General features: G+C 34.8%; 1 protein-coding gene across 9 annotated transcripts in view; it reads left to right on the plus strand.

Moving 5' to 3' along the window:
• Positions 1-17,255, plus strand: part of LRRC7 (leucine rich repeat containing 7) — a 474,513-nt gene that overhangs the window by 328,651 nt on the left and 128,607 nt on the right. For all 9 annotated transcript variants that reach the window (XR_012497277.1, XM_074334934.1, XM_074334935.1 and 6 more), the window contains 3 exons: positions 3,251-3,325; positions 8,929-9,073; positions 14,678-14,750. Coding sequence is in view for 8 of the 9 variants with exons in the window: in XM_074334934.1 (XP_074191035.1) it covers positions 3,251-3,325; positions 8,929-9,073; positions 14,678-14,750 (293 nt within the window). In the remaining variant the exon portion in view is untranslated. The remainder of the gene's footprint in view (positions 1-3,250; positions 3,326-8,928; positions 9,074-14,677; positions 14,751-17,255) is intronic.

The raw sequence follows: 17,255 nt of genomic DNA on the forward strand, positions 1-17,255 counted from the left end.
ATTCCCTATGCTTTACTTTACATCCCTGTGACTATTTTGTAACTACTAATTTGTACATCTTAATGCCTTCACTTTTTTCACCCCACTCCCCCAACCCTTATCCCATCTGTCACCCCTATAAATCTAGTACTCATCTGACACCATACATAGTTATTAGATTATTGACTATATTCCTTATGCTATACCCCACATCCCCATGACTACTGTGTAACAACCAATTTGTACTTTTTAATCCCTTCCCCTTTTTTCACCCTCCCAACGCCTCTCCTATCTGATCACCATCAAAATGTTCTCTGTATCTATGAGTTTATTTCTGTTTTGTTTCTTTATTTTATTATTTAGCTTCCACATATAAGCAAAATCACATTGCATCTGTCTTTATCTGTGTGATGTACTGCAGTCAGCCCAATACCGTCCAGGTCCATCCATGCCTCTGCAGATGGCAAGAACCCATACTCTACATGTCTGAGAAATATTCCATTGTATATATGTACTACAACTTATGGTAGTGCATGTACTCTTTATCCATCCTTCCATCGACAAACACAAAGCCTGTCTCCACATCTTGGCCATTGTAAACATTGCTGCAGTGAACATATAAATGCACACATGCCCTCAAAGTAGTGTTTTGGGTTTCTTTGGACAAATACCCAGAATGAGATTACTGGGTTCTTCTTGGTCTCTTGTTATAGACTTTGTTTTAAAGTCTATTTTGTCTGGTATAAGTATTGCTACTCCAGATTTTTTGTTTGTCTATCTCCATTTTCATGAAATATCTTTTTCCATCCCTTTACTTTCAGTCTTTGTGTGTCTATCTGAAGTGAGTCTCTTGTAGGGTCTTGTTTTCTCATCCATTCAGATACCCTATCTTTTGATTGAAGCATTTAATCCATATATATTTAAAGTAATTGATAAATATATAGTTATTGCCATTTATTTATTTATTTATTTATTTATTTATTTATTTATTTATTTGTCTTAAAGAAGTCCCTCTAACATTCTTTGTAATACTGGTTTGGTGGTGATGAACTCCTTTAGCTTTTTCTTGTCTGGGAAGCTCTTTATCTGTCCTTTGATTCTAAATGATAGCTTTCCTGGATAGAATCATCTTGGTTATAGGTACTTGCTTTTCAACACTTTGAATATTTTGTGCCCGTCCCTTCTGATACAAAGTTTCTGTTGAGAAATCATCTGACAGCCTTATGGGAACTCCCTTGTACGTAGCTAACTTCTTTTCTCTTGCTGCTTTTAGGAGTCTCTCTTTGTCTTTAACCTTTGTCATTTTAAATATGATGTGTCGTGGTATAGGTGTCTTTGAGTTCATCTGTTTTAGACTCTGTGCTTTCTGAGCTTGTATGTTTATTTCCTTCATCAGGTTAGGAAAGTTTTTCATCATTATTTCTTCAAATAGGTTTTTAATCCCTTACTCTCTCTCCTCCTTCTGGTACTCTTATGATATAAATGTTGGTACACTTGATGTTGTCGCAGAGGCCCCTTAAACTGTCCTCATTTTTTTTTATTTTTTTTTTTATTTTTGCTGTTACTATTGGGTGTTTCCCTCTACCTTGTCTTCTAAATCACTGATTCAATTATTTGGTTCATCTAATCTACTATTGATTCCCTCTAATGTAATCTTCATTTTAGTTATTGCATTCTTCATTTCTGAATGGTTCTTTTTTATGTGTTCTATCTCCATTTTTATGTTTCCTATCTCTTTGTTAAAGTTCTCACTGAATTTATCACTCTTCCCCTAAGTTCACTGGGCATCTTTATAACCAGTGTTTAGAACCCTGCGTCTGGTAGATTGCTTGTCTTCATTTTGTTTACTTCATTTTTTGGAGCTTTGTTTTGTTCTTTCATTTGGGACATGTTTCTTGTCTCCCCATTTTGACTGCCTCCCTGTGTTTGTTTCTATGTATTAGGTATGGCTGCTATGCCTCCCAATCTTAGTAGAGTGGCCTTATGTAGTAAATTGACCAGAAATTATATCTGTACCTTGATTCAGTGATAACTCTTTCCTTTGGAAGAGACAAAAAAAAAAAATCTGACTTCAGGTGTGGCTTAATTTCAGGCTAATATGATGTTATCAGGATCCATCTTTTAATTCAAAGAGGCTCCTCCCTTTTCTTCATGCCTGAAGCTCCCTGGGCTGTAACCTCCCATTTTTGAATCTAGCCGGGAAGAGCAAGAGTCTTTTCCCAGAAGCCCCATTCAGAGAATTATCTGCGATGATGGGATCATGATCCCATCCTTGAGCCAATCCCTCTGCCCAGATGAATACAATGCATTAATTAGCTTACGCCTAGTCACGCCCCTGGAGTGATCAAAAGGAATTGACTTCAAGGGAAGCAGGTGGCCTTAGATTAGGGTGGGGGATACTTTCTGGAGAGAAGTCAGGAAAAGTCATCATAAATCAAGAAATGATGCTGACAGCAATAGCAACCTCCATCCTCTTTATATAATCTATTGCCCAGGAGTAGTTAGCACATTAAAGTGTTTCCTTATGCACTCTGTTATATACCGTGATCATATTCTCTCCCTCCTTTCTGTGAATTTCTCTACGTTCATGATTCTTCCCTCCCATGTGCTGCCTTGTGCTTTAGTTATTTACATGCATTTGTTTCCCCAAGTAGATCAGCAGCTATTTCGAGGCAGGAATGGGTTTTGGATAACTATGGATACTACACTGTGCCTTTTGCAATGTAGCCATCCTCACTATTCAACATCTAATTATTTGTTGGGTAAATGAAGGGATAAGCAATGAGTGGGTCTTATTCATACTATGATCACATCATGGTAATATAATGCTTTGTTTGCATGTAATGTGCTAGTACACACATGAGATAAAACCTACAGCGTGCCAAGTACCATGACAAACAATGGGGATATGAGGATGTAGTGATTAAAAAACTAACATTGTGCTGCCCTTCAAAATCTTATACTATAACAAAGAAATCAGACACTTATTGAATAGAGTGTAATAAATGTTACGGAAGATAACTGTAGGGTGTTAAGGGAGAGAAATACATGTTAATTTTCATTCTTTTTGTTCAGATTGTTTCCAGATCAGTTCTAGGTTGGCTACTTCGGGGTCCACCAGTTTTGCTACAGTTCTGTGAAACTTGGAATTTCTTAGAGAATTAACACTAGATTCCCAAATGAAAGTTCCAGAACACATCTTATATTGTGATAAGAAGAGACTAATTTGGATCTCTCCTCCTCTCTCCTTTCTCTTTTATCTCTCTCGCAGCCTGAAGTTCTGGATCAAATACAAAATTTAAGGGAGTTGTGGATGGATAATAATGCATTGCAAGTACTACCTGGGGTATGTAAGTTTTCATTATACCATGTTGTCTAGCATCTATGTTATATATTAATTGTAATTGATGATAATCTTAAATTCCGATGTTTGTATTTCAAAGTAACACATTTGTTAGGAGCATTCAGTCACCAAATGTTTTTCACTAATTTGTTTTTGAGTAGTTCATATAACCTTTTGTGAGTGTTATCAGGTATGGAAAGTGCATAAAAGATATTTCTTGTTCTCTTAGGAGGATATTTGTTTTCTCTTTCTACATTGACTGTATTTTAAAAGCTAAATTTTTTATATTGTTATGTTTTGATAAAGAAATGCTATATATAATATCAAGTCTTAGTTTTACAAAATTAACCTTGATATTTTAGGTAACTAGATAATGGTTTCTGTTCATAGTGTTAGATCTCTCCCCAAAAAATTAAAATCTTTCAGATGATTTTTAGTAAAACTCACTTGCATTTTTGAAAATAGCAAGGATCATAAGTTGTTAAAAACAGAAAGTTAAACTAGAGTCAACATTTTTCCTCAACTAATGGACAGTCCATTATCTCCTGAGTAGTAGGTTTACCAACCATTTCATTTAGTGTGACTAGTCCTGCTTTTTCCATCTAGTGAAAGAATGACTTCCATAAAACACTGCTGCGTGTCACTCAGACCACATACACTCAAATAAGCATGTACACATACACGCACATACACACATACACACATACACACATACACACACACATACACACACAGCAGGTACAAGGCTCCCAAGCTGGTAGCCATTTCCAAACTCCTTGCATTAGGCTAAATAGCCAGGACAGCTGGATTTGTAATAATTCTTCAGCCACTGAGATTTAAATGTGTGTTCACAAAACAAATTTTATTCCTCTTTTGAATTGATATTAAAAATTTCTTAAAATGATTGCAAAAGCAACAAAAACAAGAAGCTTATTCTCTTTTGAACAAGCATAAGGCCACATAACGGAGAATATCTGGCAAAAAGTTAGGGAAAAAATACTTTCTTTTCTTGTCAAAAAAAGTACATTTCTACCATCATCACAGACACAAAACAAAAAAGCATGCATATATTCTACTTCTTGATTTATTCAAAAACCATTTACAAATATACCTATATGAACCAGAAACCATGCTAACATGAGGGTTACAGAGATAATATATTCAATGACCTTGAATATATTTGTTTGAGGAACTCAAACGTGACAGGAGAGAAAAACCTGGATCCCACTACATATAGTAGAGTCTGATTTGTGTCATATCCACGGTATGTACAAATCGTGGGGTGTCACAAGTAAAGCCCTCATCAATTCCCTGTGCAAGATTGAGGAATCAAGGTGTGTGTCTCATTGGAAAAGTTTATAGCTGCTTCTTCAATATATTTATTTATTCAAAAACACTTACATAGCATTTGTCACGGGCTAGGAACTATCTAGGACTAGGTGTTTTACAAATATTGACTCATTGAATCCTCAAAACAACTATGAAACTAGGTTTTTACATCCCTGGGTTATAGATGAAGAAACTGACACAAAAAGAGTGAGTAATTAAGTAACTGGCCCAAGGTCATGCAGCCAGTGAATGGCTGAATTGTAATTCAAACCAACTCCTGTTGTTCACTATTATGCTTGAAAATGCTGTTGCTATAGCCTCAGTAGAAGATACAAATGAGAGTTAGGTTCATCTTATTTTTCACAATCATTACATTCCCAAATCCAATCTTGCAAATCAACTCAGACCTCAAATTTCTTTGTAATCTTATTATTGAAATGGAAAGGTATTATGACATCTGTAAAACAGAAGTGCTGTTTAATTTGTCTGTGTCAATGGTAGATTTTTCTCATATACTGCCAACTTTAAGCAGATTTCTTACTTTCGTTAGTACGCTTGAATTTCACATTTTGCTATACTCCTTGTGGGAATACCCCACACCTCCCTGCCATAAATAGGCATGGCTTGTCTGTTTGTCGCTCATCTTCAATGTGGTTTTCAGGCCATGTCTATCAACTTCACAGAATGATTAACCCTAAATATTGAGTGTCGTAAGACACGGAATGAAGCAGTTTCATTTTATTATTAGTTCATGTACCATAATACATTAAGTTAATACACTTTCTAAAAACTTTAAGAAGCCTGGGCTATCTTTTATCCACTCGATTTTTCATAATTCAGAGAAACAAATAGATAATGATCAAAAATTAGTCTTATATATAGCTCTGTTTTGCGACCATCACTCTAAGATCAACCAAAATATGACTAAACAGTGTATTGAATCCACATTTATTTTTTTAAAGAAACACTTCAATATCTGCTTTTGCTTGTGATGGCTTCTATTCTTCATTTGCCCTCCACTGTTTACCTATGGGCTCCTCTATGTCCAGAGCAATGTTGGAACAACATTCAATATCCTCAAGGACTCTGAGATACTGAGACTTATGGCCTTTATTACTCCAGGCTATTATTGCCTTTATAAGGTGTTTGAAAGTGAGGGTTTAGAAAAACTAAAAATTAAACACCAAAGAGTTATTTTGCTTCTAAAAAAAGATGTTTAGAAACTTTGCACCAAAATATTGAGTTGTGCTGGAGAGAGTAATTAAAGAACCTTCAAAGAAGACAGAAATTTCCTCCTGGATAAAAGAACAAAAAAAAAAAAAAAAGGAAATACATACACACACAAATAGATACATATGTCATTTTTCCTTGCTTACCAGAAGAGAAGAATGAGCTAAGGTAACATAATAGTTCCTTGAAATAGAAAGCTATAAGTAATGTGACAGCATTTTTCAAAGTGACATATTTCTAAGCATGAGGAGAAAGTCAGCCTTACTCACTCAAAATACTCAGTTCCTAGCCTAACAACTATTCACCTACTCCAAGGCTGTGCTCACACTGTCCATAAAGGGAGCTGAGGGAACAGGGCTAAAGTTATGTGGGTTAATTTATTAGGGAGCTAGAGAGCAAGAAATGCCAATATAATCATGAGGCTTTATAATGTATAACCCAATAAAAGTGAGTTTGAATTTTAGCTCCACCCTTATTAATGGGTTAACCCTAGAATGTTACTTGTAGTAGACGCTTATTATATTTCCCCACCTTCTGGGAATGCTGCTTAAAGATCTCCACCCTCATCAGGAATTGTCTTGACTGAAGAGAACCTCCTCACGCAGGGTCATACCTCCTTTCTGAGAGACCTGCAATGACCAGTCAATGCAGGAATAGAAAGGCCTGGCCTCTTCCCCTCCACTCAGGACAATCTAAGTTCACTGTTCCTTGAAGGGCAGCTGAGCACTTCCTCAAGACTCAATCACAGCCCAACTTCTTTATCTGCACAGTTCTACTTCCTTACTTACCTCTCTCTTTCCACTGCTATTGATCCTAAGAACACTCTCATCAACTTCTCTTTGTCTCTGCCTCCCAGGGAGGAACCTAATGTGTGACATCACTTAAACACTAAGCTTCAATGTGTGTTAAGTGCAGATTCTGATTCCGTGGGTCTGGAGCGGATCTGAGATTTGAAATTTCTGACAAGCTGGCAGGTATTCCCAGGGCTGCTAGTCTACAAAACACATTTTGACTAGCAAGAATATAAAGTATTAAATCAAGTAATATATATAAAGAACTTAACACAGTGCCAAGTACTGTGCATGTGTGCAATAAATGTATTTATTTATTTGTTTAGTTATACTTTGTCAAATAGGTAGAGGCAATATATTAATAGTAAAGTGTACACAGGTAGACCAGACAAACAGATAGACCACTGAACACTGATATGGGGGGGGGGGGACATTTATTTGCAAAACATGCCCTTAAAGAAAAGGAAAATTAAGACTTTCATCTTGCTCTAGGTCCTGTAGTCCATGTCTCAGCTTGGCAAGCACTGTGCACCCCTTGATTTTTCCTCTGTCCTCCGCAATCGGTCACTAGTTGTCATTCCACTTCTAAATGTTTCTTGAGCCCATCCCCTCTTCATACTCACTTCTGCTGCATTCATTCAGGACCCTCTCATCTCCTCAGCAAAACTGCTTCCAGATCTTTCTAATGAGTCTCTCTGACTCCAGTCACAAATCTTCTCTTCACAGTTCCCTGAAGTTATTATTTCAAAGCACAAATCTGTTCATGTCATTCTCCATCTTAAAAGCCTTGAACAGATTAGTTGACTATTAGATAGAGTTCATTTCTCCCCACATAACAGCTGGCTTTTTACAATGCTAACCTCATCATTGTGTTCTGTCACTTTGAGTTTCCCACTTTTCTTCAAATAAGCCATGCTTTTTCACACTTCTCTGTGAATGTATGTGCTGTTCTCTCTTCCAGGTGGTTTCTCCTTTTCTTGACAAGCAGCGTCTTCCAGGCAATTTGCAGCTCTGTGCTTCTATGGCATTCCCTGCATGCTTTTTTTATTGCACATATCATAGGGTATTACAATTATTTGTTTGACAGTTTCCTTCACTATCATGAGCTCCTTAAGGATAAAGGCTTTGTCTCATGACAAGTCTCGCCCTATACTTGGCTGACATATTCATTATTGTTCTCCAGTACGTAACACAAGCCCTGATACATAGTAGATCCTCAACAACAACAAAAAAAAAACTGTTGAATGAGCAAAATATTGAATCTACTTAGTATGGTTAAAGTCCAAATCACAATATAAGAACCTTTCTTATGCATTTTAAATTGTAAGAATGAATATGTCAACATTTGATGTTTTGGTGGCAATTTATTTATGTATGTATGTATGTATGTATGTATGTATGTATGTATGTATGTATTTAATTCAGTGGCAACTTTGAGATTATTGTTGCATTCTCTTTTAACTCCTGTATTGAGATAGAATTAGCATCCCGTAAAATTCACCCATTTAAAGTATATAATTCACTGGTTTTTAGAACACTCCCTTAGTTGTACTGCCGTTATCACAATCTAATTTTAGAACATTTCTTCTAAAAGAAACCCTGAAGTCATTAGCAATTATTTCCATGTCTCCTTCCTCCCAACCTCATTTATTTATTTATCAAATGATGGATATCTAGAGACCCTAATCTACTCTCTGCCTCTATAGATTTGCCTATTCTGGACATGTCATGTCACATAAAGGAATCATACAGTAGGTAGTCTTTTGTGACTAGCATCTTTCACTGCCGGTGTTTTCAAGGTTAATACACTTTGTAGTATGTAAGAGTACTTTATTCCTTTTTATTGATAAATAATATTCCAACATACGGATATATCACATTTCATTTATTTATTTATCAAATGATGGATATTTGAGTTGTTTCTACTTTTTAGCTACTGTGACTAACACTGTTTTGAACATTTGTGTTTTTGTGTAGACATAGGCTTCGCTCTTGAGTGTGTACCTAGTGATTCCTGGATCATGTGGGAATTCTAGCTTAACATTTAGAAGAACTGCCAAACTGTTTTCCAAAGTGGCTGCATAATTTTACATTTCTGCAAGCAATGTATGAGGGTTACAATGTCTCCACATTCTTGCCAACACTTGTTATTGCAGTTGCTTTTAAAATTAATTTTATAGTGTTGTGGTTTTGACAGCTTGAAAATATCTTTCGAAAGTTTCTCAACTAACCCTGAGTTTATGCAATGTCATCAAGTCTATAGGGAAGTTAAAGATGTTGGTATACCTGGATATGTCAAAAAACAGAATAGAAACAGTCGACATGGACATTTCTGGATGTGAAGCCCTTGAAGACCTCTTACTATCATCCAATATGTTGCAACAGTTGCCTGACTCTATAGGTGAGAATATATTTTGTCATGAATGTTTATGTCAAATATACCATTTAAAAAAAAATATATATATATATATACCATTTTCTTTCTTGACAGTGTAGTTTATCTGTGGAGGTAGGGAATATACTGTTCACCTGATATTAATAAACTACCAAGTTCATTTTTCAAATGATAAAATAGTATTTTATCAATGTCTTGAAATGAAATGGTAACTCCAATTGTCAAATTCAAGAAGGCTCTCCTATTAAATTATGCTACTAAACTGATATATTTACATTTTTTTCACATCTAAGTTATAAAAATGTTCTTGTAAGTATATATCTTAGATTTAGAGTAATGCAATAACCATGCATGTGTCCTTTTATTACTATAGGACACAGTAGCTTCTATCCACATAGGTTTGCTATATTCTATTGTTTAATACTGTTGTAGCATTGCTATCATCTAGAAATAGCATAAATATATATAATAAATGTAAAATATCTTTGTATTTCTATTATTTAAAAAGAAACATTCTCTTTTATATGCTGTTAAGATTCATGAGAGCAGATAATTTGTCTGTTAGTATATATTAAACACTCAACCCATCCTGTTTAAATTTTATCTGAGTAAAACTATGAGTCTAATTTAAATGAGTAGACCTTTTTGTATAGATACCTCGCTATTACTATTTATGAGAATATTCAGCATGTAGGGTAATCATCAAATTATTTAACTTTGGAACATAGTTTTTAACACTTTGAATTAGATATGCCCTGTGTTCTGGAACTTATTAAATGCTTCTGAAAATTAAGTCACAACCTAGGTAGCCTGAGTGAAGGGAAGCTAGAAGAAAAGGAAATTTCGCAATAATCTATTTTCTTCAATAATCTATTGCTTCCATTTTCAGGCTGATAGAGGACACTAGTTTTAACAAAACAGGCTAGCTTTTATTTCTAGATTTGATGACTTTTTTATGTATATAATCACATATTTTATAACAGCATTTCTCCAACTTGCTGTATCATAAGTATATCTGCAAGCTTTATTAAACATTTGCACATTTCCAGGCTCTTTCTCAGAAAATTCTGATTCAGTAAACTTGTGATAGGCCCTCTGAGCTGTATTTTTATTAAACATCCTAGGTAAAACTTATGATCAGGTAAGTTTAGGAAATAGTGTTTTATCCAATAGAAGGTAAGGAAGTATAATTATTTTTTTAAAAAATCCTCTGGTGAAGATGACAGAAATTGTCCTCTGGTCGAGATAACCATCTAGTTAAGGTTCATACCTCACATTCCTACTCAATTACTACTCCATACCTCTTGAAAGACATAAAGAGAATAGAAAAATGACTTACAGTCAAAGAACATTTTGTTCATCATTGCCTCCTCAGTGCCAAGAACCATGCCTGGTATATGGTAAGTGCTCCTTAAATATTTAGTAAATAAAATCATTTATCCATGCTTAAGAAGTATGAACATCTACCTGAACCTAAGATAGAATGAAAACACAGCCATGACCCAGCCTGATGGACTCCAGGCCACGCACAGCAGTGGCAGCCTTAGGTTTCTTTCCTGCAATGGAAAAAAAAAAAAAAAATAGGACCTTAAGCATAGCAAGGGAACTTAAATTTACAGGGTACTGAGGAAGGGACCACTTTTCTATGAAGAGAGATTGACAAAAACCTGCAACTAATATGTGGAGCTAGGGTGGAAAGCAAGAACTGACACAGATTCACTGCTCAAAACGGTGACAAGCTGGTTTGGACTGGATTTGCAATATCCACATGGAATGAGGACAACATGTTGCTGATGTAAGACCTGGTTCTGAACTCCAGAAACGTGGGCGTCAAGTGCAGGAAACCATAAAACTGCCAGACAGGTAGAGGTGAGTGTCGGAAATGAGAAGATACTCATCCTCACAAATGAGCGCGCAAACAGAAATTTTTCATAGCTAATGTTACGACTACCAAAAATCAAACAAGTAGAAAAATTTACCCCAAGGGAAACTGAAGTTATTAAGCAATGTAAAATAAAGATTTTATGTACGTGTTAATCCTCAATTAGATAAAAGGAAGAATAATGTTTGTGAAAATAATAAGAACTCATAAAACAAAAACAGGAGCTAAGAATGGGTGGTTATTTAAAAATTAAAAAAAAAAAAAACAATTAGAAATCCTGGAAATAAAAATGTCACATAGTGAAATAAAAATGATATAATTATTTGTTGAAAATATCTTCCTTTAAGAAAGTAGACTAGGAAATTAGCCTGCTGGTCTGGGAAAGGCAGTATGTAGAGGTGATAGATAGCATCAGATTTGAATCTTGGCTGGCATAAACAAACTATAGCAGGCAAGCGGTATTGTGTATTGAACACCTTCATTTGGAATCTGAATGGTTTTCAAATAAAGAAAGTAAGTCTGTTCTAGTTGCTTACTACTCAAACTACCTTGGATCCCATTGACTTTTCAGGGAAAATTGTATTTATCCATCTTCAGAGTCACCAGAATCCCTAATTATGCATGTAAAATGGCTGACTTTCCTCTAAAAATTACTTTCTTGGTCAAGTGTGGTATCTGGGATAGTACACTGACAGCTCTCTTCTAAGGCCCTCAAATAATTCACTGTTCTTATTGGGTGTGAAATATCATATTGTCTTCTGTATTTGAGCATAGATTATCTTTTGGACTACCAACATTTAAAAAGAATAAAAGATAAGAAATGTCATAGTATCAGTAAAGGGAAATAGCCACTCTAATAAAATCTTTACTTCCTTCACACCTGTTTGAGCTCATCTGCAGCTGTGGGGTACTTGAATGGAGTTATATATTCAATAACAAGCCCTGTGTGTGGAAGCCTTTTCCTTGTTCTAGATCCAGGGAAAAAGAAGAGGGCTCTTTTCCTCTTCTAGCTAGACCTTTAATAATCAGCTTCTTTGGATAGCAGAGAAACTCAATAAAGGAGAATGTCATTTTTTTACTTCCCCAAATAATTTATCTTCTTCATTTAGTGGAAAAGGATACAGGCTTTGTAGTCAAGTTATCTGAGCTCAGAGTCTGGCTTTTCTACCTTACTAGCTTACTACCTTAGACAAGTCTGTTTTGAGGGATAAATGAATTAATATATGTAAAATTGCTTAGAATAGTACCTAGCACATAGTAAGTGCTCAATCAATGTTAGCTATTATAATAATATAATAATAATTATAATCTTAGATTTAATGAATACACAGCTACTTGGCTTTCAAAATTCTGTAACATGTGTCAAATCCATGTACATATTAGGTATATTTAATAACATATTAATGCTTAACCTATTTGCTGCAAATTATATATTTATATATTAGTAGCTAAAGTCATGGTAAAAGGCCTTCTTTTCTAGCTCTCCAGTATTTCTTTGTTGGAAGTATAGGATAAAGAAGTGGGGATTGGGGAAGGGTGTAAGTAGAGGGAAGGAACAGGATGAAGTACTTTTGATTGCTGTAGGGTAGACAAAGAGAGTCCAAGCAGGTATGACATAGAAATGCAGTAAAGGAATTATCTGCCCGAGAAAAGTAATGAGCAGCAGATGACAGTGAGGCCAGTGGCCTAATTCCGTTCCAAGGCAATCAGATTCCTACTGAAGCCCCAGAATGTGTCCAAAGAGCACCCCTTGGATGGACTATGTGAGTGACGAAGTAGCCACATTACAAATGAATGATGTTTCTTTACATCCACAGACATAGAACTAAGGTGGGAGGCCTAACTTGCTTCCACTATTAAAGCTGTAGCAACTTCTGTCAACGGTCAGAGTCATTCTCTCATTCTTCAGAAAAATCTGTTGTATCAACATTTTGGTCCTTGTCCCTAATCTGCCTCAAGATTTTCTCCTTACTACCTCAGACCTGGGGACTGTGGTGCTCTTAAAGAATGCTTTGGGACCTGGCTGGCATCATGGTGTTTGATCAGCTGTCTGTAACCCCACCAAAAACTTCTTGTGACCCAGGAAAGTGATGTTGAGCCCTTCAACATTCCAGCGTTGCCGGTGGGCAGGGCCAGTGGTTTAACCAGGGTTATCAAGTCGTGCGAAATTTAGCGATGATTCATAGTCCCCTGTTTTCTTTCTGCAATTTATGAACAAGCTCGGCAGTTCTTTTGTATTTCCAAGGTTGATATTTTAGTATACACACTAGAGAAGCTCAAGTGACTCAGTCACCCTTTGAACATAGATGAATATGTTCAAATATGGCGCGAATATGGCAGTGGCTGTTCAAACTTCAGAGATAAATTATCCCAGTGTGAATTGTCCTCTTTTTCAGGTGCTGCTGTTTTCAGCAGTGTGTCTTCGGGGCACAGGCTGATGTATTAAGCTCCAAATATTGTAGGTATTTTCTCACAGCAGTCTTAGGGTGATAACAATTCTCTCTACTAGAATAGAGATTGTGCGTGCTCCTGAAGAATATGTAACTGAACATACCGAAATTTAAAGAGCAACAACTTTATTTCAGATTTTTTTGTGCCTTACTCTATGCCTTTCAGGAATCCTTGAAATACTTCAGATGAGTGGTCATGATCTGCAGCAGTACTTCTCAAAATGTCTTCGTGAACTACTACCTGTATAAGATACTCTGTGGGCACGCACACGAATTCCAGGATAGTTTTGGAGAGTCACATTGCTATATTAGAACATCAAAAGCTCCTAGGAAAACTACATTTTTTAAAAAAAAATCTGTTGTTGTTTTTTTTTTAATTTGGAATTTCCCAGACACATTTGACCATGGAATCCTACTATAGCCATCAGAACAAGTTTTCTGCAAAACACTTAGTCTATAGCATGTATGCTTATTTCCAACGTAAAACAAAAATTAGCCACTGTTAATGCTTTGCCCTTGGATTTGGTGCTGTGTTGATATGATAGTTATGCTATGACTGGGGTAAAGGAAACTGTTCTTCACTTACTCTGTGGCTAATGTTCATTAAAACCCTGGGAGAAGAACAAGCAGTAAAGGGCATGCAGGGCATAAATCAGATGGTAAAGATAAATAGTTAAAACCTTAATTCTTGGCCAGTTCTACTTGGTATATTAAAATTTTCAACCTTTTGTGCTTTTTGCTGATCCAAGTCAAGGATTTATGGAAACAAAAAGAGTATGAGGTCATATGTTGTAATTTTCAAAGTCCATAATTATAACCACTGCATTGCAATACCTCAGTACCCATTCATTAATTATTAGGCTTAATTCAGATTTGTTTTCAATTTGTATCACAACAGGAAAGTTAGTTATCAGTGCTTAGGAGTTAATTAAATATTAAATCACAGCTGGCTTGAAAAATTTCATCTGGTCCATTGGTGCATAATAGAAATGGGAAATGTGGTAGATTACTGTCAACTCATGTTTCTATGGAGCTCTATGTTTTGTTTACTTGTCTGCATTGATGTACTTGAACTGCCATTGACAGAAGTAAATTTTTTGCAACTGGAAGGTCAAAACTAGACTACACACAAATATCAGTTTGTAGGTTTATATAAGCAGACTGCAGCCAATTAGCACAAAAAACATCCATTACAAGTGATTCTTTTGTTTCTTTCACATTTTAGTTCCCATCAGAAATCTGTTCTTATGTATTAATAAAACTTCTTCTCTTTTATAGGACTGTTGAAAAAACTAACTACTCTGAAAGTAGATGACAATCAACTTACAATACTACCCAATACAATCGGAAAGTAAGTACCAGAGTTTCCTCCTCTCTAAAGCCAGAAACAAAAGGATATGTTGAGTTTTTTACTTCAAAACACTTTCTAGTAGAGACACTAATAATCTTGTTCATATGTAAACTTATTTTAAACCATATTTCATTTAGTTACATATTTGTATATATTTTAATTTAGTTTTATATCTGAATATCACGTTGACACTCAACCATATATCATGAAAAATATTTAACCATGATTCTTACATAAGCAAAGTGATTGCCCAGACCTTCAATTATACTATTGCCTGTAATTTTCCAAATATTATTAATTTGATGTTTTTACTGAGTAGCAGCTCTAAATTCATTTGAATATGTCTTACAAAATCAAATTAATTTTTATGTCTCTGCAGTATGTATATGTTACCACTACATTATTAGTAATATTTGCTATTTATGGAAGTGTAATGTATTTTTAGAAGCTAAAGAGATAAGCCTCTGTTTTAGCTTGCATTTTTAATAGCTTCAAGATGAAAGGCCATCATTGCCTTTTAAACATAAAATACATTCCATTTATTTGAGAGCACTGTATTTCTAATTTTATGTTCCCTTTATCATTTGGTTCTCAATTCTTTAAGAAATAGATTTATTATCCGTTTTTCACTGAAATGCTTTTGTTTACAACTTATGTAAAGTGATAAATCAATAAGCTGCTCCTTCTAAAATTATATAAGGCCATTTTATAGGAATCTTGCTCCACATCTCAGTGTGATGAATTATATAAACCCATAATTTAACAGATTTGGGTATACTTGGGATGGAGGTACTTAGCTTTAAAAATAAAACAGATTTATTGGGTATATTTGATGTACAATAAACTGCATATATTTAAGGTGTACAATTCATTAAGTTTTGTCATAGATGTAAAGCCATGAAACTATCACCACAATCAAGATGTTGAAAACATCCTTCAGTCCCAAAGGTTTTCTTATGCCCCTTCCTCACCCCAAGTTGGCAAGTAACCACTGATGTGGAAAACTTCACTTTCCAAGAGTGGAACAATTTGGCAAAATTAAAATTCTAATGTTCAAACTTTGGAGAGTAGTAAAAGTCTCAACCATTTTTAATATTTCAATGGCATCAACATGCTGTTTTGTTCTACAATTACTTCCATTTTCTCCAATATAAAGACCAATTTATTTTCTTTAGGGATACATAAAAGTGATTGTCCTTATCAGGCCGATGCTTTTTAAAAACTCTTCCCATCTTATTATTATATTCTTAGGCACTAATCTTTTTCTTTAGATCAATACTGAATTCAACTTAATTTATCCCTACCAAGGTTATTGGTATTTTGGCATTTATGTTCACATTACTTATATACATTTATATAAACTAATTCCCCTAGCTCTGTGAAGACAAATTAAAGAGGTTTAATAATCTAAAAGTAGGCAAAGAAAGGTTACTTTTTCAGTATGCAAGTGAATTTTATGCTAGGTTATTACACACTTAGTTTTCTTTTCATTTTAATTTTAAAAAACTGATAATTCTTTGCCCTTAAAAGTATTAAAAAGATTTATTAAAGATAAAGGGGCTTAGTCAATTCAAAGGTTGATGAATGGTTTAGAGGGATAAATGTTAAGAATTGTATAATAAAAGCTTATTTTTTTAATTATTTTTCAGTGCCACTATCATCTTTTGATTATTGCTTAAGGGAAACAAAAGGGAAGTGCTTGAGGAATGGACTAATTTTAAAAGAAGCATCTTTTTGTAGAGCAGTAGGAAGTATATGGGAAATCTCTGTAGCTTCTGCTTAATTTTTCTCTGAACCTGAAACAGCTCTAAAACATAAAATCTATTTAAAAAGAAGAAAAATGACTGACAAACTATGGTTATTTAGACTTGGGTGTTTAGCAGATATTTTGTAAGAAATGAACCAAGTGAGCTTCACAATTCAAGGAAAACAACTGACAGTATTTGTTTCCAACATTAAAATTTGAACTATTAACCAAAATTTGAAATTTTTAAAAATTTATAACTACCACTGTAAGCTTGACAGCTTCCCAATACTTTTCTGATAGGTTGATGTGATATTAATGAATGTGACTTGTTGAAACTGCCTTATGAAATGTATCAACATTTGGAAAATATGCGCAATTCAGTGAAGCAACATTTTTCCAAATGACCAATGCATGAGTTACAAAATCAGACATGAGGAAAACACCCGTTCAAAGTGCAAAATGGACCAGTTGATTTTAATGTATTGGTATAAGGAGTAAGAAAAGTTGATTGACATAGTTTCAGATTGCACATTGCAATTATCCACTAAGAAACTGCCGCTTGTTGAGTTTTGGTGTAGTAGCAAAAAGTAATCACAATTCTCTAAAAAGGCTTTTAAACTGTCCCTTTTCCGACTACATATCTATGTGAGTCTTTTTTTTTTCTTTTTACATAATTCAATCAAAGCAATCAAAACTTCAACAGATTGACTGCATAAGCAGTTGGTTAGAGCGAGGTACTAATAACACCAAGATTGCCA

This window comes from Rhinolophus sinicus, linkage group LG06, assembly GCF_036562045.2.
Source record: "Rhinolophus sinicus isolate RSC01 linkage group LG06, ASM3656204v1, whole genome shotgun sequence".
NCBI classification, from domain to species: domain Eukaryota; kingdom Metazoa; phylum Chordata; class Mammalia; order Chiroptera; family Rhinolophidae; genus Rhinolophus; species Rhinolophus sinicus.